A 27,743-nucleotide genomic window follows, 5' to 3' on the forward strand; every position below is an offset into this window, starting at 1 on the left:
AACGGCCCCCAAAGTATTTTCCTGTGGGTTTGCTAGTAAACAGAATATGCTGTTACAGAAATTTGGATTGCCTTATTTCACCTCGGTTGATTTCCAGTAGGAAACCCAGCTGAGCGTGGCATCTCTGCAGCTGCACCACAAAATCTAGCTGTGCTGTAAACTTGAGCTGTGAATTACCACCGTCTATATACGTATTCAGCTTGAGCAGTCATAGTGATATTTTTGGACAGGTTGTTAACAGGCATTTTGGGTTTGTAGTTGGCATTTTCAGATCGGAATTGTGGCTGGATATGTGGGCTGGAGAGATTCTTTCTTCTTATCAGAGGTTGATGATGTGAGCCAAATGATATGTGGGCAACAATTAGTTAAACATTTGTCTGTTTTCAGTGTCACTCTCTCCTTTTCATCATCTTCTCCTTTTGTTCTTCAGTCTGGTTTGATATAAAAATGCAAACATGTTGCAACACTTAGGTCTGTTGCTACAGTAATTTAAATTCATGTCAGAGAGAAACCTTCAGATCTCGTAGCCATTGAAATAGGGCCAGGTAAGAGAGCACTGAAGTCTAACACTGACATCAGAGGCTCCACTGTGTGTGTGTACAGTGTGGGATGGGGTTTAAGTGGGATTTGTAAAGAAGAAAGGTTTGAAGGTTGAAAGTCTGGAAGGTGGATTCAAAGTAATCACACCTTTTAGGCTACATTTAAAGCAAAATTTTCATTGTCATAATTTCGATTCTTTGCTTTGTCCTTTTACTCTATTTTATCTACAGTTTTTATGTGACTGGATTACTGTCTACACTTGTCATGTCTTCTTTTCGGTTTGGCCGTCATCTGTTAAGAACTTTGAATTGTATTAATCTGTATGAAAAGGTGCTATACAAGTTTTTTTGATTTATTGATTGAAAACAATCAAATTCATGGCTGTGTTTGGTCAAATGATGGCCATAAAGAACACATCACATGAAGGATGGAGCTTCATGGGAAGCATCTTGTTATTCTAACTATTCTGTCTTGGCTAACTTGTATAAATCTATGGGAAGAAAAAAAAACCTGGCTCTACACTCATCCCCTTAACTTCCAAAGTGGTGATATTTGTGTGAAACAGTCATGGTATAGAGATCAATCTGCTTCAGCTGCCCCTTGATCACATACATCTCCACTACAGCCTCACAGCAGTGGTTAAAGCAGAGGTATCCATGCAGAGCCATGCTGCTGTGGTCCTGCATGGGCTGATTGTGATTCACTCCAAAGACTGACTCTCTGTGGTTTGGAGTTTAGTTTCACTTACTGGTGAACTCAAGAGACCCCCCCTTGTGGAAATGTTCAAAAAAGCCACAAAAGTGCCCTCTTGGATGCTCTTATGATAGATAAAACATGATAAAGGGCTCTCTAAAGTGGCTCAGTATCTAAGACAGGATGTTTTCTCTAGGATAAAGTAAAGAAAATGTGGAAAGTTGCCCTCTAGAGAGCCCGACCAGTGGAGAAAATGTGATTACGATGTAAATTAAACCACTGGTTTACATATCAGCCTTACTTTACTGTTAACTGATAGCTTTTAGCTCATACCAGAGCTATGTTACGTTACTGCTGATACAAACTACTGCTGCTGCTTCACATCAAAAGCTTGCCGAGCTCTGGCAAACCAGCGGGAGAGCTTTATTGTTAACAAGGTATAATTATACAATGTGTTTGTCACCAAGTTAGCTGAGCTCCATTAGCCTTGCTTTTTATGTGAAGATGTCGACCATATTATCACCATCTTGTTGCTGCCGTTTGCACTGAACCTCAATAAATGAGAGAGAGGGAGCACGTCAGTGAGAATGATGCAGTGAATTGGATGAATAAAATGTTATTTTCTGTTTGTTTCATTACAGTTATGTTCTAAAGCACATTTAAACAGGCCCACACCACTCGATGCCAGATTGTGTGCGAATGGACCTGAAGTGATCTTCAGTCTGCTCTGTCTGTGTGTGCTTATTTCTTACTGCAGCTCTCACAGACAGAGAGCAGAGGAAGATGGAGAGCGCAATGTAACTGTTGGTTGCTATATTTTTGTAGAATCCCTGTCTCAAAACATTTTATTGGTTGGGGGCTAGACACCACTGTCAAACAGACTAAAGCCAATAAACATATGAGAAAATCAGTGTGGGAATTGTGTTTGTATGAGTCTATAAGTGCAGGAGAAGAAAACTGACTCACTTAAATATTGTGACTCTGTGTTTCACATATTCCTAATATATAAAAACTAACTAACTAACTAATGCTGATTTCACATAGCAAACTCTGCTACTCTTCAACACAACACACTGGCCAGCTGCAGCAACCTTAAAGGGTCATAACTCAAACTCAAAATTCCCAGTGGGTTTAAAAACACAGCTACCACCTGGTGAAGACACTGCATGTCAGGAGACAGTTGCATATATTCAGTGTATATTCATATTTTCTATTTAGTTTATAGTTCACTATGAACAGGAACTGCTAAATGTAGCAAAGCTCAAATTCATGCTGTGTGTAGTTTTCAGGGGATATACTGTCTCTGCTTGCATGAATCAACTTTTCCCCATGTTCCTGTGTTACAAATGCAAACAACTGCAATAAATCTGTAGAACTGCAATACATATCAAATCAGCACTATCATGACAGTACTGAATCAGTAGAATGGTGTATCATCCCAGCCCTAGACACTATACATTGTTTTTTGGTGGAAAATTATGCATAGTGTGTCTTTAAGTTACAAAGAAAAGTTTCTGTTGTCTGGTGATTTAGGCGTAGATACAGTTGTGTCTCTGCCAGAGAATCCTCATGGTGGGCAGGAGCATGTTCAGGCATCATAGCATGTAGGAGATAAAAGTGCTGATTCCTTGTAAGGTCTGAATTCATTAATGAATGCATGATGCTGGATTTGTCTGTCAGACAGTGAGTCACTCTCCTGGAGCCACTTGGTGACTACTGTGTATCTGTGGACCCTACTTTAAATACAGCAGGAGATACCGCAATAGGGGAAACAGTGTAACAGTGATGGAGGTTGGATGTCTGGGTGAGGGAGAGGAGTAGGGTAACAGAGAGAGAGATTGAGATTGTGAAACAGCAGCAGCCTCTGTGAAAGAAAAAAAAATCAGTATAACATGGTCCCACAGGTTTAAACTGCCAGTACAAACCAAGCAGTGGTGAATGTTGCCACAGACCTTTAGCCTAGCTGTGGAAAGAGACAGAATGTGTGAGGAGCGGAGGGGGTCGGGGTATCATGTCATCTCGCCCACTGCCACACTACATCCATCACACGCCTCCTCTTGATTACCTAAGTCCTGACAACGCATGCACCGCTGATACTCCTACACCAAATTTACCAGCCCTCTACCAGCCTCACTTGTTCCTCCGCCTCTCTGTCTCCATCTCTTCTTCAATTCGTCTCTCTTTCTCATCCTTTTCTCTTACCACACTTAAGGTCAGGGTGGGATGTGCACAATAAATCTTCACTGCAGATTCTGACAGCCACCCTCAATCCAGGAAGTGCTTTAGCTAGTCTGAAGACAGAGCTGCACTGCACATAAACTTTCTCTCTTAAAAACTATTTGGGTAGGCAGAAAGTCTGCGTGGAGAGTTTGGGAGTGTTATTTGGCCAGAAGGTAAGACAAATTGGTGAGGGATAAAAAAACACAAAGCGAGTGGGAAGAAGGAAAGGGCGAAGGGTAAAGGGAGAGATTCGCTGGAAGAAGAGGGGATTCAGCAAACCCATTTGGTCCAGATTAATATGATGAATGAAACAGAACACCAGCTTTTACAGTGCTGTTATTTTCTCTTATTTGGCTTTTGTGCTCCCTTGTACCACAAAGTGATATCAAAGGTATCCAGTTTCTCAGAAACTCACACACAAACACCCACACACATACTATGGGCATCAAAATGTGTGACCAAGTGCATAACTGCTGTACAACGTCTACTGTAAAGATAATAAACAACACCTAAAGTCAGGGACACAGGGACATATACAAAACATAATTTCATTCTTTTTATCCTTACATATACATGGACACACCATGTCCACACCGGTGTAAATCTGAGACTTAGAGACTTAATTCAAACAAATTAGGACTCACAGCTTGATTGCTATAGACTTGACCTGAAACCAAAAATATTGATGTTAAAAGTTTGCAACCTGAAATGACAAAAGATGAGTGTAGCAACAGGTTGGCCTCACATAGCTGAAAACCTTGACAAACCCAAAACAAACCCAAAAAAGGCCAAAAACCAACACTGAATACTTGTGACTTTTGACCCCAAAAGTGGCACTGCATTAAAAACTGCATTAAAAAAAACACACAAACAATTATATCAAGGATACTGGGTTTGGGAAAACTTTAGAAAACCGTTGTCAGTAAACACAGTTTGTCACTGCATTTACAAATGTGTCAATGTAGTGTATCAACACCAACAACATCCAGATATGCTGCTGACTTCTTTGGGGCCCGAGCTTCTGACTGACAGAAAGTGGAAATTTCAAATTGTTTTTGGAAACATTACTCCATATGAGGGTTCTCTGCAGGATCTCTTTAAGGAGGTTCTGAGTAAACCTTTCACAGATAATTCTAGGTAGAACACTTGTAGGTTCTAGGTAGAACTGTCTGAAAGGGTTCAAAGTGGAACCTTTGTAACACGTTCAACTAGGAACCAAAAAGTGTTCTCCTATGAGGACAAGCCAAAGAATCCTTTATGGGTCTATTTATGATCTTTATTTCTAAGAGTGTACTCTGCAGGTCACTGATACTGTGTCAGACAAACACACACACACACACACACACACACACACACACACACACACACACACACACACACACACACACACACACACACACACACAGAATCAGCAGGGTAATAAAAGCCATTGGTCCTCCACCTTGTCATTTAGTGGCCTCTCCCGCACGATTTCCACCTATCTCAGACCTACAGTGCTTCCCTCTCTCATAAAGGAAAGGTAATATTATCCCGGGATGGTGGGATGTGAAAGGAATAAAAATGATGGAAAACTGCTTGGAACGGGGTTTTGTTTGTAATAAAGGCTGATTTCATTTGTGAAGCAGACTGTGATAACAGAGGCTGAGAGACAGCTCGGTAGAATTTAAGAGAAGATAATATTGTCTGCGATGAACGAGTGATATCATATTGAGAGGATTGCACTGACAGAATCTGCCTACTCTGATTACTTATTTAATTATTATTTTGCTTCTTACACCCTGTGTGACTATATTGATCTCATATCTGTCTATCTCCCTGTGTGTCTTGCTCAAACATAGCAGACAAATGATGTGTGAATGATATCAGCAGTAAGAAGTAGAGCTGTTGTTGCTCTATTTATTTATTGTCTGTTTCTTCAAGTCACTCCCCCGAATATGTTATGTATTGGTGTGTGTCTGTCCCAGCAGGAAGCCATTTCTGACATTTCTTCCCTTTGTTGCCTCCGTCTCCATCTTCTCTTCACCTATTTTTCTCTTTCGATCTCTGTCCCCAGAGGTCTCTTTCGTTCATCTGCACTGTTGGAAATAAGGGTTTCAAAGGGTTCTTCCTGAAGGGCTGGCGTTCTACCAAGAACCTTTGCTTCTGAAGAACTTTTTTTTGAAGGAAGGGTTCGTCATGGATTCTTTGTAAGACTAAGGATTCTATTAAGAACCCTTTTCATCCAAAGAACCCTTTTTGAAGGAAAGAGTTTTTCGAGGATTGTTGAAATCATTAGGGAACTCTTTCATCATTGGTTCTCTATAGAACCCCCTGGGTGGGCTCTAGGTAAATCCCTTGGAATATAAAATGATTCTAATTGGAACTCCATTAGTATGTTCTTGATAAAACCACTGGAATATAAAAGGGGTCTCAGTAGAACATCCTGGATGGGTTCTTTATAAAAACCTTTGCAATATGAAAAGCCTTGGTATAATCCCCTATGTATGTTCTAGATAAAACCCTTGGAAATTAAAAATCCTCTCAGGAGAACACCCTTAGTGGGTTCAAGGTATCTCAGCATATGAAAAGTATGTTCTAGATAAAACCCTTGGAATTTGAAAAAGGTTTTTGAGAGAACTCCCTGGTGGATTCTTGTTAGCACTCTTAGAAGGTGGAAAGGTTCCGGGTAGAATTCCCAGAGTGGGTCTGGGCTGGAACCATTACAAGGATTCTCTGTAGAACCTAAGATAGGCAGTTTCTTTCTTTTTCTTTCACAGATGGCTCTAACCCTTTATGTTGGGTTGTAGTAGGTAGAATTCTTGTAAGAGTGTACCTTCTCTATCTTTTTTATCGTTCTTTTACTTCCTCTGCCCTTTCATCTTTCTGTGGTTATTGATTCAAAGTGTCAATACGATCCTCCACCTGAATACAAACAAGGCAATTTGCATGACTGCCAGTCAATATCAAAAATCTAGAGGCGGCTGCTGTGTTGTCTGCAATAAATAACAGTGTTCTAATGTGAACATGTGCTGTGTGAGTACCAGCGAGGGGGTGGACACTCCGATGTCCACTGTATGTCAGAGGGATTTTGACACAGAGGGATTCTACGCTCCACTTGGTGCAATTTTACAGGTAGAGTGGCATGGATGATCGCTTACAAAGTCTTGCCCTCGCTGTCGAGGTGCAGCTGGACAGCGGTCACAGTATTTATGAGTAAAGCTGTGAGATGTTAGCCTTGAGCTGGGTAAACAGTGAGATCTTAGTCCTGACCCAGAGGTAGATGTTGGCTCTGAACACACATAAACACACAGAAAAAAACACCTATGTAAGCGAAAAAAAGAGGGCAGTGAAATTGTGCATGAGGGCAGGAAGCTCGGGTGGACAAAAAAAGGCTTGAACTGATATTCAAACGGGTCTCTATGAGGTTAAGTCTGCATGTATATCAAACAGCCAGGAAGATCCATCAAAAACGTGTATGCGTTTGTGTGTGTATGTGCCCATTATGCTCTTTGGAGTCAGATGGTGTAGCAGAGCTCTAAATTTAGCTGGCTCTTTAGTAGGAGTCATCTATCATTCAACAGGACCCCTCCCATGAGGGGGGAAAGGCCGTGTGTGAGTGTGTATGTCTTACAGAAAGATGTAAAATAGCAACAGAGAAAAGGCAAGAAACCCAAAGACCTGACACAATTTTGCACGGGCTTTAGAGGTTTTTACACTCTTACTGATTGATACTGGATACAGGATTTGTTTAAAATCTGGAAATATATCTGTCAGCTTCAAAACTGATAAAACCAAAAAAAAAAAAAAAAAAGTAAGAGAGAGAAATTATTTAAGGGCACTCTGAGACTGTCCTTCCTTGAAGACTGACAGCATTGGTTGTTTCAGAAAGTGCCCCAATATGATGTTTGCTTTCAATTATTCAACAAGTAGATCTGACCAAGCAATCTGATTGGTCAACTTGACGTGTAGAACATGCTCAAATCAGCATGACAGCACACTGTGCTCATGACTAAAAATATTTAGGGTGGTCCCATAGCTCGGTTGGTGGAGCGTTCGCCCCATGTGGTGGGGCTGTTGCTGCATGTCATTCCCCCTCTCTCTTCCCCCTTTCCTGTCATATATTCAGCTGTCCCTATCCAAAAAAATAATCTTTAAAAATGGAAATCATTACATCTGTCTTTTTTCATTAAATTTGGACCTTTAGAGTGTACAATGTTCCATCAACATCCTCCATCGACTGTGGCGGTGAGTCTGTGTGACACACTACTAGCTTAAAAATACATGTGAAGTTCACAGACAGTGTGGCGAAACCTGCTGATTTTTTCTTTTTCATCAGATATCTTAGTTATAGGAGGATACAGCTAGCAAAGCAGTTTTGTGATTATATGAGTGGTATTTATTCTCTAGAGAGAATAAATGTTAGCTCAAGATGGCTGGCTGACTCAACAGGGGCTAGAAATTGTCTCTATCTACTTGCTGGAGTATTAAACTAGTTTTCATTACATAGGAGTTCTAATGACGTGACTGGTTTTTTTCCAGGGATTACTTTGATCCCATGTGTTTCTACATAAATGGAGATAACACATTTTTTATTGTGAGAGTGAATTGTCCCACAATATGAATACATTTAGATTATATCTTGTATGTTGTCATATAATCACTATATTACACTCAAAGGTGAGCTTTACCACCATTACTGACACAACAGTGATGTGGTCAGGAGGACCAATGCGCTTGTGCCAAGGTCCATAAGTATCACTCTTGTGTAATACTGCTAAAGTGATAAGGACCTCTGGCACAAAAATACTGTATTATGGGAGCAACCTGACATTATTAGAGAGCGACAAAGTCTGTGTAGGGAGGAGGCTGAGATTAGACAGGAGGCAGCGTTTTTTTGTATCTTAAGCTAAACCATGAACTTTCCCCAGACCTAACCAAACTTTATTGTAGTAACATCAGACTGATCAGCTGATTTGTTTTCTAGCAGAGATTTCTAAGTTTGCTGACAAATGATCTCATCCTACTGATAGGGGCTTCAGATCATAAAACTCTTTGGTGTGTAGTTCTAGAAGACAGTAACAAACAGAATACCAATTCCAAAATGGTTGAAATGTTGTGTAAAACATAGATAAAAAATAATGCAATAATTTGCAAATCCTTTTTGACCTTTCATTCAATCAAATACAGTGCAAAGATAAGATATTTAATGTGTAACTGATAAACTTCATTGTTTTTTGGAAATATACATTTAGAATTGATGCCTGCAACATGTTATGAAACGGTTGGAACAGAGGCAACAAAAGACAGGGAAAGTTTTGAAATGCTAAAAAAACACCTGATTAGAACATCTGAAAGATAAACAGGTAAACTGTAAACAGGTGGTAGTATCATGATTGGGTATCAAAGGGGCATCCTCGAAAGGCCCGGTTATTCACAAGCATGGATGAGGCGAGGTTCAGCACTTTGTGGAAAACTGGGCAGTCCAACACTTTAAGAATGTTTCTCAGCAATAAACTGCAAGGAATTTAGGGGTTTCACCTTCTAAAATCCACAACATTGTTAAAAGATTCAGAGAATCCAGAGATATCTCTGCATACTGAAAACCAACATTGAATGCCCATCACTTGTGGGGTCATTCAGGCAGCACTGCATTAAAATCTAGATTTTAAAAAACCCCACAAAATTGTATAAAGGGGTCACAAACAGTTAGGAAAGCCATCGTCAATAAACATAGTTTGTTGCTGCATCTACAAATGCAAGCTAAGACTACCATGCAAAGTGAAAGCTGTATATCAACAACACCAACATCTCTGGGCCCGAGGTCATCTGAGATGGACTGACGCAAAGGGGAAAAGTGTGCTGTGATCTGATGAGTCCACATTTTATATTGTTTTTTGAAATCATGGATGCCATGTCATTTGGGCTAAAGAGGAGAATGGCCATCCATATGGTTACAAGTGCTAACTTACTAACCCCATTAATGCTGAAAGGTAGGTTTTGGAGCAACAGATGCTAGCATCCATACAACATGTTTTTCTAAGACAACCCAGCTTATTTCAGAAAGATGATGCCAAGACACATTCAGCACGTGTTCCAACAGCATGGATTTGAGTTTGGGTACTAGACTGGCCTGCCTGTAGTACAGACCTGTAAAAATGTGTAATACCATTCCTCTTACTTCACTAATCTATGTGCTGTCATGCTTGTGAATCAACACCACTCTAATTTGCACATTCATTTGGTGCAAAAGAGGAGACAGCTGCATGTGCTGTCATTTGAAGCTCTGGTGCTGGTTTGTGCTCCTCATAGCAGATCTGCACCGAAGAGACAATGTGAATGCCATGTGCCTTTTCTCTCTCAGAATCTCCTCAATTTCCGAGTGAGACAGATGTTGTGCGGACGGCATCTTTTTTGCCAGCTTCATTATAAAAACAACATAATTTCATAACCTCATCAGGTAGTGCAGTCCCTAAACATCCTGCAGTTTACTAACACAGAGTTTCAGATGACAGCAGTCAATAGCAGCACATCAGCAATTTGAAAACGCCAGATGCTCGCATTCAAATTGTGCTCAGGAGATATTTGTTTTGACTATAAGCTTGGACCAGTTAGGAGGCAACTATGGGGGAAGATTATGCCAAGTGGTTGGCAAAAAATATGTTGCTCTCCATCTTTTATTGTCATGACTACAAATACATTCAGCCATTGTTGATGTGCACAATGGATGTGAGCTAACAGTTTGAAATGTGCTTGTTAGCCTTTACAGCATGTAATTCAATAGAGACAGACAGAAGTGCTTGAATTTACCATAAAGGCATAGTTTGGATTATTTTATTGGGTCTTGTATGAAATACTTATTCACAGTCTGTGTACCAGTTACCGGTCAGCACGCCCCCAGCACAGAAGCTAAGGAATGAACTGTTGTGGATGGACTAAGCAACAGAAGATACTTGAGCCACTTAAAAATGTCAATCTAAAAAAAGTTTAATTGTACACTATATTTAGAATATTTTCACATGTTGCGTCAGACAGTCTTTTCTGACAGGTAACCACCACCAAACTCCATAGGCGAAATCAGTCATTTAATTTCACAGAACACAAGAGTTGTTGGTCTACCACTGCCTCAATGTGTTTGTTTGTGTTATTGTGTGACTTTGGTGTTTTAAAAGAATAGTTCGGATTGACCGATGACACAGAATAATACTGGTGCCCCTCTCTGTTTCTCCAAATTGGGGGTGGTGCTGGCCGGCATCTACTGTAGTAACACAGTGACAATCAGCAAGTACCTCATGCATCCCCATACTAAATAATCCAAACTATCCCTTTAATTCACTTTCATAGCATTCTAAGGTCCACGATCTGGAATTTAAACGTATTAAAAAAACTGCTAAGGTTAGGTTAACAAGTACTTTAAAAAGTATACCATGTGATTGCTAAGGTTAGGCTAATGAAATGTAAAGCTGCACTCATCGATATTTTTGTATGAACAATGTGTCTGTATGTGTAATGTAAATGGTGTAAATGGTGTCTCTTTTTCGTTTCACTTCAGTCTCACCACTCTCGTTAACATGCAGCAGCACAAAACCTCTGGTAAACCCGCTGTATGCTAAGTACTGAGTGCTAAACAGTCAGGGACTAAATGGTCTGAATAAACATGCGGTACAGGATGAGACAACTGCAGACCATTTATGTAACCATTTACACATATGGTAGTTGTCTCACTTGCTTTACCTTCCCTCACTCCATTAAGGACACACCTGTCAGACGTAGTTTGCATGGACGGTAACAGACTACATTCCAAATTTCCCACTGCTGTCCACTTATAAAATCAGAGAAAGTCCCAAGAGTGTTTGCTTGATTGCTTTCCTGAAAGAAATAAGCGTTTTCCATGGGGTAGCCGAAGGTAATGATGTCACTTTCACATTCAATTTAGATTCCTGGTGGAAACATCATTTAGATCTCAATTATCCCAGTCATTTTTTCTCGTTCTTCTTTGCAGCTGAAAGGCTCGGGGTGACTTTTCATTGATTTTCTTCTCTCGCCAAAATCTCTCCACTGTGTCGTCGGAGGACACAATGCAGGCTTTGTTCTAACTGTACACTAAGCATGTCCATGTAAATGTGGAACGTTTAAATGATTATCCAGTGCAAGGATTGTTTAGTGCCTTTGGGTCACAACTTTCAGAATACAAGTGTTAAAACTTAATATACTTGTGGGAATTTAAGGCTATTTTATTAAACTTAAAGGGCAATTCTGCTTCTTTCCAACACAGGACTTTTTTTCTCAACATGACAGTATTGCAATATGTTGCGGTTTGTGTTGTGTGTTTATATTAATTATATTCACTGCTGCATAATGACATTTTTGATGCACTTCATGTTAGCTCCGTAACCAGCCAGACTGCTAGCAGAACTACCTGTTAATGGTGGCAGTAAACATTTCCATGGTCAGAACAAGCACCACCATTCAGAGGTGTAGCTGTTACACTTTAGGATTGTGGTTATTGTAGTACTTCTCCATGACATAGCAAATAAAATGTGTTATTGTTAAAATAAAGTTAATATCATATGGACTTGTGGCTTCTACAGGAACATATACCATTGTTTCCCAATATCATAGCTCATGGGAAGTCTATCTTGGTTATAAATTGTAACCAAAAATCAAAAATATCTATTCAGAATTAATGGTACTTTAACTTCCTGAAGCTCACTGTTGAGCTCTATAGTTTGATGACGCATAAGAGTAGCATGGAATCATGGGAGTTGTCTTCATTATGATGAAAATCTGATGTGACTCAGGCGAAAATCATCTACACGAACATGGTATATTAAAGTTTTATTTATGTTATGTGTAGTCACGTTTGCCAACTTTCTTCCTCACTCTCTGATGTATCCTGTGCTTCCTTGGAAGTTATAGCAACAGGCAACCAAATACTTGCACTGTATTATGTATTCCTCTGGGTTTGAACATTGTTGGAAACATTTGGGATAATATAAGTACGCAACGAAATATAAAGCATAGGTCTAGTTGTTTTTAGACATTTTAAAGCAGAAATGTTACATATTATGCTTTTAATAAATCTAGAGAAATCATGTCTGGCATGCACCATTCAAATAAAATGAGGATGTTTTCAAAGTCTTCAAAGATGCTATCAAAAAGAAACTTAATATACCACCTGTAGAAAAGTAAATTGTTTTAAAAGGCATACCTGACTTAATTTAAATGAGTTACATTTCTCTAATCAGTGGAAGCCTTGACCACTTGCTGTTAATGCACCGCTGTGGAACAAAAGTCTGAGTTTGGGTGTGCGACTCGCTCTTTCAGCTGCTTGATTTCCTGAATACCTGTGTGTGCCAAAGGCAATTTTCTGAAGGTACAGACTCGATCCAATTATCGACATAGTTATAACACATGCAAGGGCTCATTCAGTACTGGTTCATGCAGTCATGCAGCTTCAAGATTGACAGTTTCTTTCTTTGAATGTAAGTCCACATTTAAAGAAGATGAAAGTGGGCACAAAAGACATGTTCAATAAAAGCTCAATGCAAATCTCTTCATGCCAATAAAAACCTAAGCCAATCTCTCTCAACAATACAAATAGCACAGAAAGCAAAGGTTAAAATGCTGAATCACACTGAACACAATAGGCCTACACGCATAAAGCCATACTGCCTTAAACTACTCTGTGTCTGCTATTAACAGATAGTACACTCATTTTTTCAGCAGGTAAAACTAATATCTGCAACCATCTTCCACCCTCTTGTTCCAGTCATTATGTAGGGACTTGCAATGGCTGATTGGATTGTGTGAGAAATTAATTGCACGTCTGTGATAGACCAATGTAGAGAGAGGAGGAGATTCTTCTGTGGGAGCAGGGTTTGCTGGGTTGGAGGTATTCAGAAGTTCATTTTGTTTAAAAGACATTAGCAGATGAGGAGAAAGTGGCGAGAAGGCGAGGGGAGATAGCGACTTAATGAAAGTTTCCTTTCATGCCCCGGGGTTTCAGAGGCAACTATTAACAAGAGGGAGGGAGATGAGAAAAAGGACGTAAGAAAAGAAAAGGAGATTCACAAAGTGCTCAGTAATGTCTACAGTTTAACAACTATTGTGCAGCCTGTTTCAAAGATGTATGTGGTGCCAGCATAGTGCGTAAAAAACTTTTATCACCTAGAGGTGATAAAAAAAAAATTAAAAAAAATCGAGATCAATTTAGACAAGGCAATAGAATTAACTAACTGTCTAAATCTTTTTATTAACCACTGAAAAAAAGTCAAAATCCAATTTATGTAGAATTTCATCTAATAAAACCCTGCATACATGTTGCATTAACTAACAAGGAAAGGGAGCTGTTCTTTCAATGCAAACAGCTATACACAACATTGTACGGAAGTAAACGGCTGATGACAAAAACACTTCTTAAACATATGTATATCTTCTTCAATCAGGATGAAGAGAACCCTTTTGTCTTGTACAGCAAACATCTTGTCTGTGACGGGAGGCAGTGGGGTTTATGAGAAACAGGGAACAGAAAGTTCACGTTTACCTTTGATTATCACTGGCTCAGTATCTCAAAGGTGCAACGTGCCAGAATATTCATCTAAAACATTCAAAAAATGAACAAATGTTATCAGTGGAGTGGGAATGAGTAACAGCTATGATGTTGTGTCAAAGATGTATTGTGTTTCAGAGATATCTAATGAAGTTAGCATGCTAATTAGTACCTCAAGAGGTGACACTCCAATCCCTATGTAGTTTTGGCTAGGAGATGTATGCTTTTTTTCTTTCTTTTTTTTTTTTTTTTAGCTTTTTTAGTCTAATAAATAAAAATAATCTCACAAAATGTCAAGAAAGGAAATTACTCTTATCGTCCATGATAAACCACACAACTTCTGAATTCAAGTTTTCTCTTTTACTGAAATTGAGATAAAAAAACATTTCAGACCAAAAAAGTCTTTGATTGTCTTTCCACTGCTCAATAACCACTGACTCTAGTTTGACTGGAACTGTATTAGGTGTGAATACGGTTAATATGGTGGATGAGCGAACAGGGCTAACTGAGCTTAAAGCAACTTGTAGGTTAATTATAGCCATAGTTAGTTAGGAATGAGTACAGTGAACATCAGTTTGCAGTTACTCTTCTGATCTGCTGCCCACTATTTGTTTGGAGTTATTTTCCACATGTGGCCATATTTTACACATTGCCAATGAAAACAAGATTAAGAGTTGAAAGCCACTCCAGTGGCTCTGTGACGCCGTTCTGTACTTAGGCACAGTAATGATTTGAGATAAATGCTAATGTCACCATGCTAACATGTTGAGAATGACAATGCTAACACCCTGATGTGTAGCAGGTAGGCCTATCATATATCATCCCATCCTATCATTTCTACCTATCATAGCTTAGTTTAGCATGTAGACATGCAACTTAGACTGACATCAATCATTTGTTTTGCAGGTATTTGTTCACAAACCAAATTACTGGACAAAAAATAAATTAAATTTGGCCTGATGATGGCACTAAATGTAGAGTGAGGCAATCACCAAAGTTACTGCAGTTCAAGAATGTTGATGTCAAATTTTATGTAAATCCATCCAATAGCTGTTGAGACATTTTACAAAAAACAAACATGTCAGCTACATGGTGGCACTTAAGTTGTTATAATTCATGCTCTGGGCACCATGAATGTCTGTACCAAATTTTGTGCCAGTCCAACTAGTTGATATTGAGATATTTCACTGGATATATGAAAACCTCGACCTGTTAGCGCCAGATGAAAAGTCAGTGGATGAACAAAGTCAGGAGGCTTCAGCCTCTGGAGACCATGAATGTCTGCATATAAAATTGCATAACAATCGATCCAAAAGAAATAATAGAGATTTTTCAGTCTGGAACAAAGTGATGGACCAATCGACCAGCCAGCAGTGACATCCCTTGAGCCACAACACTAGTGTGGTGAATGAAAAGTCATTTCCTTATAGGGCTGTATCCAGGGCTCTTTAAGTACTGAGGTCATGAGTCCAAGTTCCTTTAACATACTTCCACACATATTTCTCTGCCTCAAATAACCCAGATACTCTCAAAAGACAAGACACCAAAAAGAAGGTCTCTAAACTTCTTTCCTATTTACATTTTATATATAAAATTATTCAGTCAACTGTTAAATATTTTCTGTAAATTTGAATCCCATGAATGTCAAATGCTTTACTGCCTCCATGGTGGCAAAAATAATCATTTCTTTCTTTCAGCTCAATAGATTTTTTTCAGTTCAAAGCAACTTAATTTTTATCCTGTCAAGGGAAGCTTGCAAACCAGTATAAATAGGTTTTTGCTGGCAAAAATGTAGTCAGATTTATCTAAGACAAAATACTGAAATCATTGTATAAAATTCCCACCATATTGAAATTTTTTCTTATTGAATATAACTCTCCATGGATTCCTTAACCTCTAAAATGTGACCTCACTGTCATCAGTAGTAGCTGTGGGCCTGAATGCTGATTGTGTACATCTATTCTTCGGTAAATTCAAAAGAAAACCTTTGACTGACAAGGAAAAGATCTCCTTTGTGACAGGAAGCAGCGGGGTTTGACAGAAATGTGGATTCATCTTCAGAATATTGACAATATTTAAAAAGAAACACATAATACCTTATAAAACACTAGAGAACATGTGGAATAGATGAGAAAACAGTCAAGTGGGACAACTAGGATACTGTGAACTGTGTGTCTAAATTCCTCCAGACGATGCATCACGCATGCCATGTGCCATCAGGAGGCTGATGGGATGACCTCTTTCATGCTTTCCCTCCAAATCAAGACCAGCGATCTGTCTGATCAAATTAGCCCTGGGTGCTGCATCTGGATGTCCAGGCTCAGCTGTGCATCTCTCCCCTAAATCAAATGTCCTCACTTAGTGAGCGCGGGGTCTTGCGACCTGTTTGACTTTAAGACAGCATCCTCGATCAACAGACAGCTGCCATCTACACACGTGCGCAAACACGTCCCTGAAGCGAGCTTATTTCTCTCTGTTTGCTATGCCTGTTTGTTCAGGTAAACATAATTTAAAAATAGCTCAGTGCTTGATATGAGGACTGTATTTGAAATATGAAAATCACTCTTACACTTAATGGATCTTTAATAAATATCAAATAAGGATCTTTCAAACTGAAACATATTTTTACCCAAATGCTATGCTGCCCCGACAAGTACTGGTGGTACTTAAGTCCATATTTGTAAGCCTTCACAAAACATGCAGAAATATGGAGTACAGACAGAAGGCTCTATCTGTGTCTGTATGCTAATGTTTAGCATAAATGAGCCTTTAGAGGCAACAGTTAACCTGCAATGCACATTAATAAAATATTAGTATTTCTTGTGCTGACTAGTGAGGGTAGCAACGTTTAATTGTTGAGGAGGCAAAGTAAAAAAGGCAGCTTTGGCTATAAAAAAATACCAGGAAGTATGTCTTCATATCCATGGCAAATGTTTACTGAGGAATCACTAAATCCATTAAGAAAACTGCACGGTTATTAAGTAGAGTGGTGTGAGAGTTCTCCAAATTAATTGGGGTTAATTAAAGGGGAGGCTTTTTTTGGATTGTAGGAGGATTTCTAGTGCAGCCAAGCACTAAAAAGAAGCACATACAAGTTCTCGTATGAGCGCATAAACACACACATAAAAACCACAGATGTGTGTTACGATCTTAATGAGTCTGATGGGCAACCAGTTAGTGAGGTCCAGGGGCTCTCGCTCTCTTATAAACCTCATGCCACACTCTGTAGACGAACCCCGAGGCCACAGCAGGAGTCTTCCTGTATATTATTAGTGTAAGATACAGACTAACATGGATTAAGGCAAGAAAAAAATCCCAGTGGATGTTTAATCCAGGTTTAATCCAAGCTGAAGGCTCCATCCCTGTCTGAGAGATTGCCTCATAACCTACTTAGTAAATCCACAAAGGTGAGTTGAGGTATCGACTGAGGTCACTTACGTTATGTGTCACACAAGTTCGCCTGTCTGTCGAATGTATCCTGGAAAATCGCAGTCTTACCTGTTCCAGTTTCCAGTGAAACTCAGCCGGTCTGAAAGTGTCCACCTGAGTGAAGTCTCTCCTCAGCAGAAAAACCAAGCGGCAGTTATGGACATACAGTGAGTAGTGATGACGGTTCATCTCTGTGGGAGGAACGGAGAAAGAGGAGTATGCACCAGGGACGATGTAAATCACCAAACACACTCAATGTCAGGCAACCCGGACATGCAGCTTTATGAAACCTAACAAAACTAGGACAGCAGCACTGCTTCGAAGGACCAACTTTCTAAAGGTCATTTAATGTCATTTTTCACTAGAATTAAAAAAAACATCCTTCTGGGCAAAACATGTTATCATTTTACAGATTTTTTTTTGTTCATTGCATATCGTTAGAGACTCCAAACTTTGTTCAGTGTAACAGTATTTGAAAAGACCTTCATGTATGCATCATGTATAAAAAGCCACAACAAATGAACAACAACATAAATCTGAGTTACAATAAACACACAATATAAGCGATTAGAAAACTTAGCTCATTTCAGCCAAACAGCATTGGCATCCCTTGAGCCACAACGCCAGTGTGGCTAATAAATTCCCCAAACGTACCCCTTACTCTGCCCTTTATGTGGTCTTTATTGCCTTACTTGGACTTGCCCAGCAACTGTGTGGGGATGCAGGTAGTGTCTTATCACACAGCTGGATATAACTGACTTACTGTAGCTAACAATTTTTTTTGCGTTGTGTGCACCCTGTTCCAAGTCGACTGCCTTAATCCTGTTTCAAAATCTCAAATAAGATGCATGGTTGGGATGAGCAAATCCACTCAGATGATTTTCAATTTGTAGGGTTTACATTTTAAATTTCAACCACCATGGTCAAGTCAGATTCAACATCTAGATGGGCACTTAACCATGAGAGGATCATAATCTAAGGTTGTTTTCACATTAGGTATGATTGCCTTGTACCATGCCTGAGTATGATTGCCCTCCATCTCCATTCCCCTGCTGGTTGGTGTTCACATTAGTAATGTTGTTCTGTGCCTTAGTACACTTCCATCATCATCTACACAACATGTGTTTATGTTGTTGTTATGGTGTAGAAAGGGCTGCCCTTGACAAGATCCTAATAGCAGTCTACTGTCTTGTTTAAGTATGGTTAAATATCACATCTGATGCAAACCGTACCCAAGTATGCCTGAACTGTACTCATATTACCAATGTTGTTTATTAATCCCTCAAACTCACCAGTCTTGTCTGAGTTACAGAGCAGTGTCTCCTTCTCAGCTCTGAGCCCAGGACTGGGACCATGCTTCATCCATGTTGCTATGGTGAACTGATCTGTCAGATTCTGAGGTACCACCCAGTCCGGGATTTTAGCTGCTTGACGACCGTCAAACCTGAAGATCAAGTCACTGTCCCTGCCGCTGTCAGTCACCAGGGAGCCTGTCCAGTTGGTAGCAGCGCTGGGGGCGGGAAGAAGGTCAGTGCTGCCCGAGGAGGCCCCTGGGGGTCATCGCCATGGGAACACATAAGAGGTGTGACAGAAGATCTGTCAATAACAATCACGGCAGATATGCAGTGTATATTGCCCTAACCTTGGCTATGATTACTTATGAGTAAGGCAGATGGCAGGGCTTAATATGTAATCAATGGGCCGAGATGGATAGAGGATGTGGCTATTGATTCATGGCAAATGAAACTGACTTTCAAAAGGAAAGAGATGTGTCATTGTCCAACAATTCACAGCGTAGCTCACCACTAAAATGTGCCTCTATGGAAACAGAGAGGACATATTGACTGAGTACTATGGTAACACAAAGAGAAAAGACACAGCAAGGACTTGGTGAGAAGGACAGCAAGTCGTATGAATCAGCACGTAAGTTGTTTACAGCTGACACTTTAGTTATATGAACCCTATACATCCTGATACAACATACCAATCATTACTGTGCTGCACTGAGTCATCCTATTCTCCCTCTCTTCTTCCCTTTAAAAGCAACTCCATCATTTCCTTTGACACAATAACCTCAATATGAGTCCTGGACCATTTTTGTTTTCTGTCACCTTTGCTGTGTTGCTCACCTTGCCCCTCAACGTATTTGACATGCTGGTAACACTTGAAGAGTGTGCGTAAGACTGTCATTAAATTGTCATAACCATGTCATGACAACTCAACTTGAAGGGGACTTTTGTCATTGAGTGTCATTTGGTCATTTACATCATTATTAATGAATCTTGACATTGTTTGAGATGTCTCTTTATGACAACTTGACATTAACCAAGACAACATAACCTGTAAATGTGTTTGTCATGATAACGTGACATGATCAGACTTAAAGAAACTGTTTAGCTTTATGTTTTAACACTGCATCATACTGTCATATGTAGTTTTGTAGGTTTTGACACTGGCCGTCATGAGCCCAAGTGGACCATGAATAACTTCCTGGACTTCAACTTGAAGCTATGTTGTCTTGGTTAATGTCAAGTTGCCATAAGAAAGACATTTTTGGTTTGGTTAATGTCAAGTTGTCATAACATATTTTATGACAACTTTACTTGACATTTTAGAATGACACTTAGTGACAAAAGTCATAAACATTCATAAAGACCCCTTCAAATTGATGACAGATGTCATGACATAGTTATGACAGTGTAATGACAGTCTTACGCACATCCATTCAAATAAAGTTTTACTGACATGCCCTTATCAATCTATCTTTACCCATCTGTGTGACAGTGAAAAAAGAATTTCATGCATTTAAGCCCCACCTGTAAATTATTTGTAACAACTTATAGTTGGTAATAAATCACAGCAATATGAGAACAGTGTCAGTCTGAGAAAAAAATGGGCAATATCAGAATTCACCATGTTTCCCTTGTCCAGGCAAACAATTGCAACATGCTTCTGTTCACTGCTTCTAATAACACAACATTAGCACATTAACTGATGTTTTTTCCCGTCTGTAAAAGCTCTGTTTTTCTCTGCCTCACACTCATGCCAGTGTCGACACTCTGACTCCAGTAATTAGATTCCCTCAGTAAATAAATACGCATCGACTTCTCCAGAACCCAGCTGCAGCCTTCTTTTTGCCCGATGTCTTTGTACATTATCTCAAATTGATTGTGCTTTAAAAAAGCAATTACAATTTATTCTATTCGCTATCAGATAACGATTATGAGGTGCCTGAAAAGGACTCTTTAGTGGTAAACCATGCATGGACCGGGAGCCAGGGGAGGCAGGGAGGGGACGCTATGCATTCAGATGAGCTGGAATGGGGCTTGTGAAGGCCGTTAGTCAAAGATGATGACTCCAGCCCCCCTGCTGGCAGTGCAGTGTGGGCGGGGAGGGGGGAGTGGAAATGCTCGGCTGCTTTGTTGGTGCTCTGGGCACCGACGCGGCAGCTCGGCTGCTCATCAGTCACCAAGGAGAAAGCGTGGCTGCATCTGAGGCGGTTAATGCCCTCGCTCTGTCACATCATTAGTGACACAGCTTTAAGTTGCTATTCTGGTGCCTTCATTTAGCACAGGGGTTTACCAGGGACACAAGCAGAGATAAGAAAGCAACACGGACTGGGAGCTTTCAGATGTTGGTTTAAAAAGGGCAGAGAAAGGTGCCCGAGGCCCTGTCTGACCCTGGTGCTCAGGCCGTGGATCCCCCTGATGCTTTTAGCAGCAGCTTACTTCTAATTCACAGCACTAACTTTCAGTTTGCCGCCTCAGTCAGAAGTTATCTTTGATCAGTCAGACACTGTATATTCTGCATATCCACCACCATCCTAATAGCCACAGGCTCTCATGTGATTTACTGCTACATGCCAGAAATGCACACTCAATCTAAAGTATTTATCATTCTGTGCACACCAGCACAGTTATGGTATTCAAAACACAATGAAATAGTCTTTTTTTTTCACAGAACCAACCACAGAGTTTCTGTAGAGATTTCTCAGAGTAGGTCTCGCGGTCGCAGCCTTTCCCGATGTGACTGGTCTGCAGCTCCACAGTGGTCCTCACTGATGACAGCGGCCCGCCACAAGTCTCCAGGTGCATCTTAGGAAACAGCTGCTTACTCCCTGTTCCTGGCTCATAGTCCACTCGCTTATTCCAACCTGAGAAAAAGATTGAGAAAGTGTGCCAGCGTTAGGGGTGACAGAGAGGATAGGTTTAACACTACAGCAGCCACAACAGTCATTTTGACCTTTTTCAAATTGATCTGTGCAATAGCTTTGCTGAATTAAAGCATAAAAAGTTGCCAGTAGCTGACTTTTCAGTATCTTTATCATCATTTAATATGTTTTTATATAAATAACACAAAAGGCAAAGAAAATTTCAACATTTTGACCTATTTTGGCCATAAGCTGTCATTTCGACCTCATGACAATTGCTGCAGTTATTTTGGTTGGAGATGCATCTTCGTTGCTTAGCAACTATCATTGTCTCCTTACTTTACCATTGCCTCGAGTTCCATTAATTTGTCTTCTTTAGAATAGAAATAATTAGAATAAAATGTCCTAATCAGTAAAATATTGAAGAATTTAAGGAATGTAAAGTAGGGGAGACTGGGAATGGTTGTAACGGTTTGTCTCAGTATTTATATTTCACTGAATTTTTGTTAGACCTCCCAGATTTTTTGCACAAAGTACTCTTAAAGTTACTATAAATGGCAATGTTTCCAACTTTTTTTTGAAACACACAAAAATGACAGAGATAACAAATACCAGCAGAAGCTGCATACAACAAAACAGAGGCATGGTAAGGTTCTGAGAAGATGCAAGCAGAACAAATCCTATTGACACCTGATGGAAACACTGTATTATTATTAAATCATAATAAATACTACATTGTGTTGTATGCTTCAATATGCTGTCATGTCTTAGATCAGCTTATCATCAAGCCTGTCTTGTAGGTTGTGATTATTTTCAATGATGGCTCTGGGAGGAAATGTGTTATAAATATTAAAATAAAATCTTAATAAAACATTTGAATGTTTCTCAATCTTTTTTCTTGTTCTGAATATTTCCAGATTAATCTAACATTTGAATGGAATCTCTGATGGTTATTGCCCTGCAGAAAAATACGCTGTAATATATGTAATCATTACACTTTATATATGCAATGGTATACATATTGATAAATATTTTTAATTTATAAAATTAAAATTTTGGTGTTATTTCCTTTTACAAATGATATTCTAACAAAATAAATGCCGTAATCTCTTAATTGGGTATATACCATGAGAGATTATAGTTTGGAATTCAAACAGTCAAAATGTCCACTTATGGCAGTTCTAGTATTAAATTCCAGCAATTCTAGTGATAACTGCTCTCCTGCATGAAAACACAAAACCTTCTGCTGCAGATTATTATCTGAAATGGGATCAGATGTTCAAGAAGCCTACTTGTTGCTTTTGTTATGGCACGCTTTTCACCTCATTTTGTCCATTCAAGCAACCATCAAAACAAGACTCCATTTCCAATTTTTCACTGTCACTATTATTTCTGGCATCACAACTCAATATCCATCTGGCAGAATGTGCCCGGCTAATGAAATCGCTGCATTGTTGTTGGAGTGCCGTGCAGTACCTGCATTAGTGGCAGTAGTCATTATGCTGTCACTATGTGTCCTGTCAGCTGTGAATTGTGTTTTCTGTCTGGGCAGGCCATTATTTTGTGCAGCAGCGATGTTTTTGCCTTTCTCTTCAGTTTTTTTCAGCCTCTGTGGTGCGGGTTTGTGTTTGTGTGAACAATCTCTTCTGGAGATAACAGGAGGATGAACTGCGAAATTATGTTGCCTGTTTATATGAGGTTTGTTTATAGTGAGCCGATCGCACTCATTATTGCTGTTTCAAACACCATACCGGCATATCCATAAATGCTGTCAGCGCAGATTTCCAACATTTGCTCAGTCAGAAGCCTGTCAGTCCAGTTCTCCTGTCATACCCCAGCATCATTGCACCATAACTGTATGAAACTACTCCTCTAAGAGCACACTATACCAGCTCAAAATTAATTGGGCACCAGATTCTCAACCATCCGATCCAATCCATGTTGTTTGCTAGTACACACAAATGAGTTCCCATCCATCCATCCACCTATCTATGTGTCTATCTATCAAGTATTGCTGTCTAGGAGCTGGAGGCATAAGCATGAAGCTGAGCTGACTGGAGAAGAAGAAACGAAGCAGCTCTTTGTTGCTCACCAGCCTGTTAAATCTGCCATGTTCGCTTCCTCACACACTCACCACCTTGCGCTCAAACACATACACACACTGCATCTGTTTTGTAGTTGATTTACCTCCTCCAGACTGCGAGTGCTGTGGGCTGCAGCAGCGGCAGCAGCACTGTTACTATGGGATTGTCAGTGGCTGTGATGAGAATAGGCACAATGGTGTGAGCTAAACAAAAACAAAGATGCATGCATGAGCACAAAAACAGAACACAAACACAAAAGGCTATGCTGATTTATGCCTTTCTATATATTTTTCTCACACACATTTCTTTGCCACACAATTACTGTATATCCTGTATGGACTGTACACATATGGCAGGGCTATTCAGCATCAATAGCATAAAGGAAACTCACTGGAGCTTTGTGGGACACACAAACCATCAATTATGTAAATCACTGTTCCTCAAAACTTTTTATACCATGTACCACTTCAGAAAATATTAAGCTCTCCAAGTACCACCGCACTGTTTTGTGTTGTTCGGTGGAAGCAGGTGTGGTGGAGATTTCATGGTGCTTTTCAACACAGCAGCTTGAAATATTCTCCTCCTGAGCTGTACTTCTTTTCATAATAGTTCCCATTTGGAGCCATGACTGAAGTGTCTTTGAAGCATTTATTTTAGTCTCGTCATTTTACCTCTGCTTACCATCTTTTCATCACAATTAAACTCGTAATTACTGGTACTTATAAGCATGCTATATGCATGATGGTGACTAGTTATTTCATATTTTGTGTTTTCATTTGAAAGTTTGCAGCATTATGATTGAATAATATACTTTTGGAATAACTAATTTCAGTTTAAGAAAATATTTCTGATATTCCTCCGTGTAACACTAAAACCAGTGGTACACGTACCACAGTTTGGGCGTAAATTGTGTACAGTACTTTGTTAATAGATTTAATTACTCCACGGAATAAACTAGTCATGCACATCCCTTTTTTTTACTTTAATGGTATCATGACAATCAATTTCAGACACCTGCCAGTCCATACAAAAAAGTAGATTGCTGTGGTCACAAGGCTTGATATAGAGGGGCAAAAAGTTAAATCTAAAACAGTGGTTTTCAATCTGGGGATCAGGAACCCCAGGGGTTTGTAAGATCATTTCTGGGGGTCACCAGATGGGTGTGTGGAATAAAATTAAATATTGTGGCAAGCAGTACAGAATATCAGGAGAATCTCTTGCGATGCAAGCCCCTTAATGACCCCCGAGATCCCACAAACATCCGAAAATATGGACTTTTTGTGAGGGTTGCAACTCAAAAAGCTGGCAACCACTGATCTAACAATCAAAGAGATGAGGTGTATTTCTAAATGTTCCATATCCACAAATATAAAAAAACAAGACAAGATTACAGGAATATAGTAAAACAGTATCCATTAGATTACCAGTATGAAGGCCTGTTTATAATATCGTCAGCAACACTTCCTATCAGACACAAGGGTATACATGGTAAAATAGTATCTAGATTAACAATAAGTAAGCCTGTTTGAATAATCATAAAACAGATCTGTCATCTTTGCATTTTTACTAAAATAGTATCACATACGTACACCAATAAGGTGAATTACTAGTATAGACTTCTGTCATTTTGAATCTGTTTGAGTCAGTGAAATTACGCTGCCTTGATTCTGCTATTTTAAGTGCAGTAGCTGGCGTGGGGCAAATTTAATGCTGTTGCAGGAAATCACAACACATAGGTGCTTTACATAACCAATAACATACTGGTTTAGATCATACAGTTCATACATGTCTCAAAGTAGCTTAGAGATATGTACCATAGTTGTGGTAATGTTGGTCTGATTTGCAGGCAGCCTCTTGCGGACCATAGAAAAAATTCTCTATCCAGCCTGTGGGCCACTAGTTAAGTGGGCCTGATATCTGCTAAGCTGGTGATTAGTTCTAATTATATTACCTCAATCTGTATTCCCCTTTGTAGGTTTAGTGACAGAAAACGTAAATGATCCTCCAGGACTGGTCTCTGCCAAGAAATAGTCTGGCACACAACCCCTTGCAAAAAACTGCAGCTTGTTGATTTTCTGCTTCTGTTTTTGTATGGATTTAACAAATGAGACATAACATTTCAATTAATGACCTTTAGAGGTGCTGGCTGACAGAGTTTTAAACCGAGGACAGAGCCATGCTCGCTGTCGCCCCTTATTTCAAGTCCGCATGCTAAGGTAAGCTAAGCATCTCCAGGCTCAAGCATCAAATTAACACATAAGTATAGTAGCCAATGAACCTGTGAACAATTATACTATCGGATGCCCATCAACAGAGGCCACTGAACAATGCACAACAATTTGTAAAATATGACACACCCACTTTGAAAACCTTTCACAGATGGTTCTAAGCACTTTATGGGTTCTAGATGACACTCTCTTAAGGGGTTCCAAGTGGAACCTTTATAAAAGGTTATACTGGAAACCAAAAAGTGTTCTCCTATGGGAATATAATTATAGTTAGCAGCTTTATTAGAGTTTTATGGAAGAAGCAGTCATACTGTTATAGTAATGTGCAGTAACAAATAGTTGACACAAAAATGCTACAACAACCCTCAGACCAGTGAGTTATGTGTTTGCTGAATCTGTTTCTGACCTTTACTTTTGTTACGCCATGCTGAGTAAAGGAATGACGCTGCACCTTTCAGATTCAGGTTGGAGAGAGGGCGAGGCAGTCGCTCTGGTAATAACATACTCCATCGACAACTGGGAGTCAAATGACCTGTCGCGGACTTGGCTTTAACACTGCCGAGCTGGCTCTATATCCAAAGAGGAGGGAGGGGAGGATGGGGCAGAGCCTGGTTAAAGATGCATGGAAAGGAGCAAGGGAACGTGGAAGGATAAATGAGGGGTAATGGGTTGAGGATGTAGTATGCATAAGGATTATGTGAGGAAGGGTTGGGTTGAGTGTGGAAGTGGGTGATTAAGGTTTATGGGTTAGAGAGCACTGGATAAACATGAGGGATAGTGAAAGGTGCTGACTCTGAGGAGGTTTCACTCTCATCACCCCTTAATAGTTATTAATCTCATGGAGTGAACACCTGTAGTGTGTTTGTTTAGAGCGGGCCGTGGCCAGCATCCGTTCACTAATCCTGGTACCTTCAGATTAGGTTTGCAAAAGTATGAGAATTTTACAGAACAATATCCATTTATGGTTTAAAATTCTTCTTCTTCTTCTTCTTCTTCTTCTTCTTTTTCTTCTTTGTCTTCTTCTTCTTTGTCTTCTTCTTCTTCTTCTTCTCCTTATTATTATTATTATTAGTAGTAGTAGTAGTAGTAGTATTAGTAGTAGTAGTAGTAGTAAGTAAAAAAAATCTCCCTTTTGAAAATAAAAAAAAAGAAAGAAATCTGTGCCAATCTGCACCAAGAAGGATAAAAGGAGCAAGACCTTTTAAAAGAGGTAACTTATAATATAATAAAATATAAACCACGTTATAATGTGAAAATGTTATATCACTTCAAACCTACTACAGATACACAGAAGTAGGCCATCATCATCCAGAATGCAGAGCATGTCATTTGCACTGGCTACACTACCTGCATGGCTCTAAGAGTAATTTGTCAGTCAGTTTGGTCCACACTGAAATTTTTCAGCAAATGGCATGAAATTTTGAATGAAAGATATAAATGGTCCCCAGCACATAAATGCCACTATTAGCGGGTCAATTATGTCAATTATCCTATTAAATAGCTTCACTTCTATTAGATAAATTGACAATTTTGCTCACTAGAAAATGTACCCTACTGACTTGGTGATCCATGATTTTTCTGTCAGTGGTTTATGACCAAATACCTGAAAACCAATGACATTTTTATCAGCCACAATTGTACTTTATCTTTTAATTGCCGAGTGTCAGTGATATTGGGAAGGTGCAGCGTCTGAGCAGAGTCCATAGGATCCTAAAGGACACCCTCCAAGCCAAAACCTGCTTCTTCCCTCAGACTGTGAGACTGCTTAATTTCTGCTCAGTACTCCACCATGCAAAATCATTTTAGTTTTATTCATTTAACCTGTATACAATGTCATTGTTGTTTTTTATGAGAAAAAGACAACTACAACT

At 39.5% G+C, this 27,743-nt stretch overlaps 1 protein-coding gene across 1 annotated transcript in view; it reads right to left on the bottom strand.

The window, feature by feature from the left end:
* LOC146328170 (calsyntenin-2-like) overlaps window positions 1-27,743 on the bottom strand; it is a 322,009-nt gene that overhangs the window by 51,968 nt on the left and 242,298 nt on the right. Inside the window, exons 6-8 of the mRNA XM_084717042.1 lie at window positions 21,378-21,563; window positions 18,703-18,960; window positions 17,480-17,601 (exon numbers count right to left, since the gene is read on the bottom strand). Of these exons, the coding sequence (XP_084573168.1) occupies window positions 17,480-17,601; window positions 18,703-18,960; window positions 21,378-21,563 (566 nt within the window). The remainder of the gene's footprint in view (window positions 1-17,479; window positions 17,602-18,702; window positions 18,961-21,377; window positions 21,564-27,743) is intronic.

This window comes from Lutjanus erythropterus, chromosome 4 (assembly GCF_056507025.1).
Source record: "Lutjanus erythropterus isolate fLutEry1 chromosome 4, fLutEry1.hap2, whole genome shotgun sequence".
In the NCBI taxonomy this organism is placed as follows: domain Eukaryota; kingdom Metazoa; phylum Chordata; class Actinopteri; order Lutjaniformes; family Lutjanidae; genus Lutjanus; species Lutjanus erythropterus.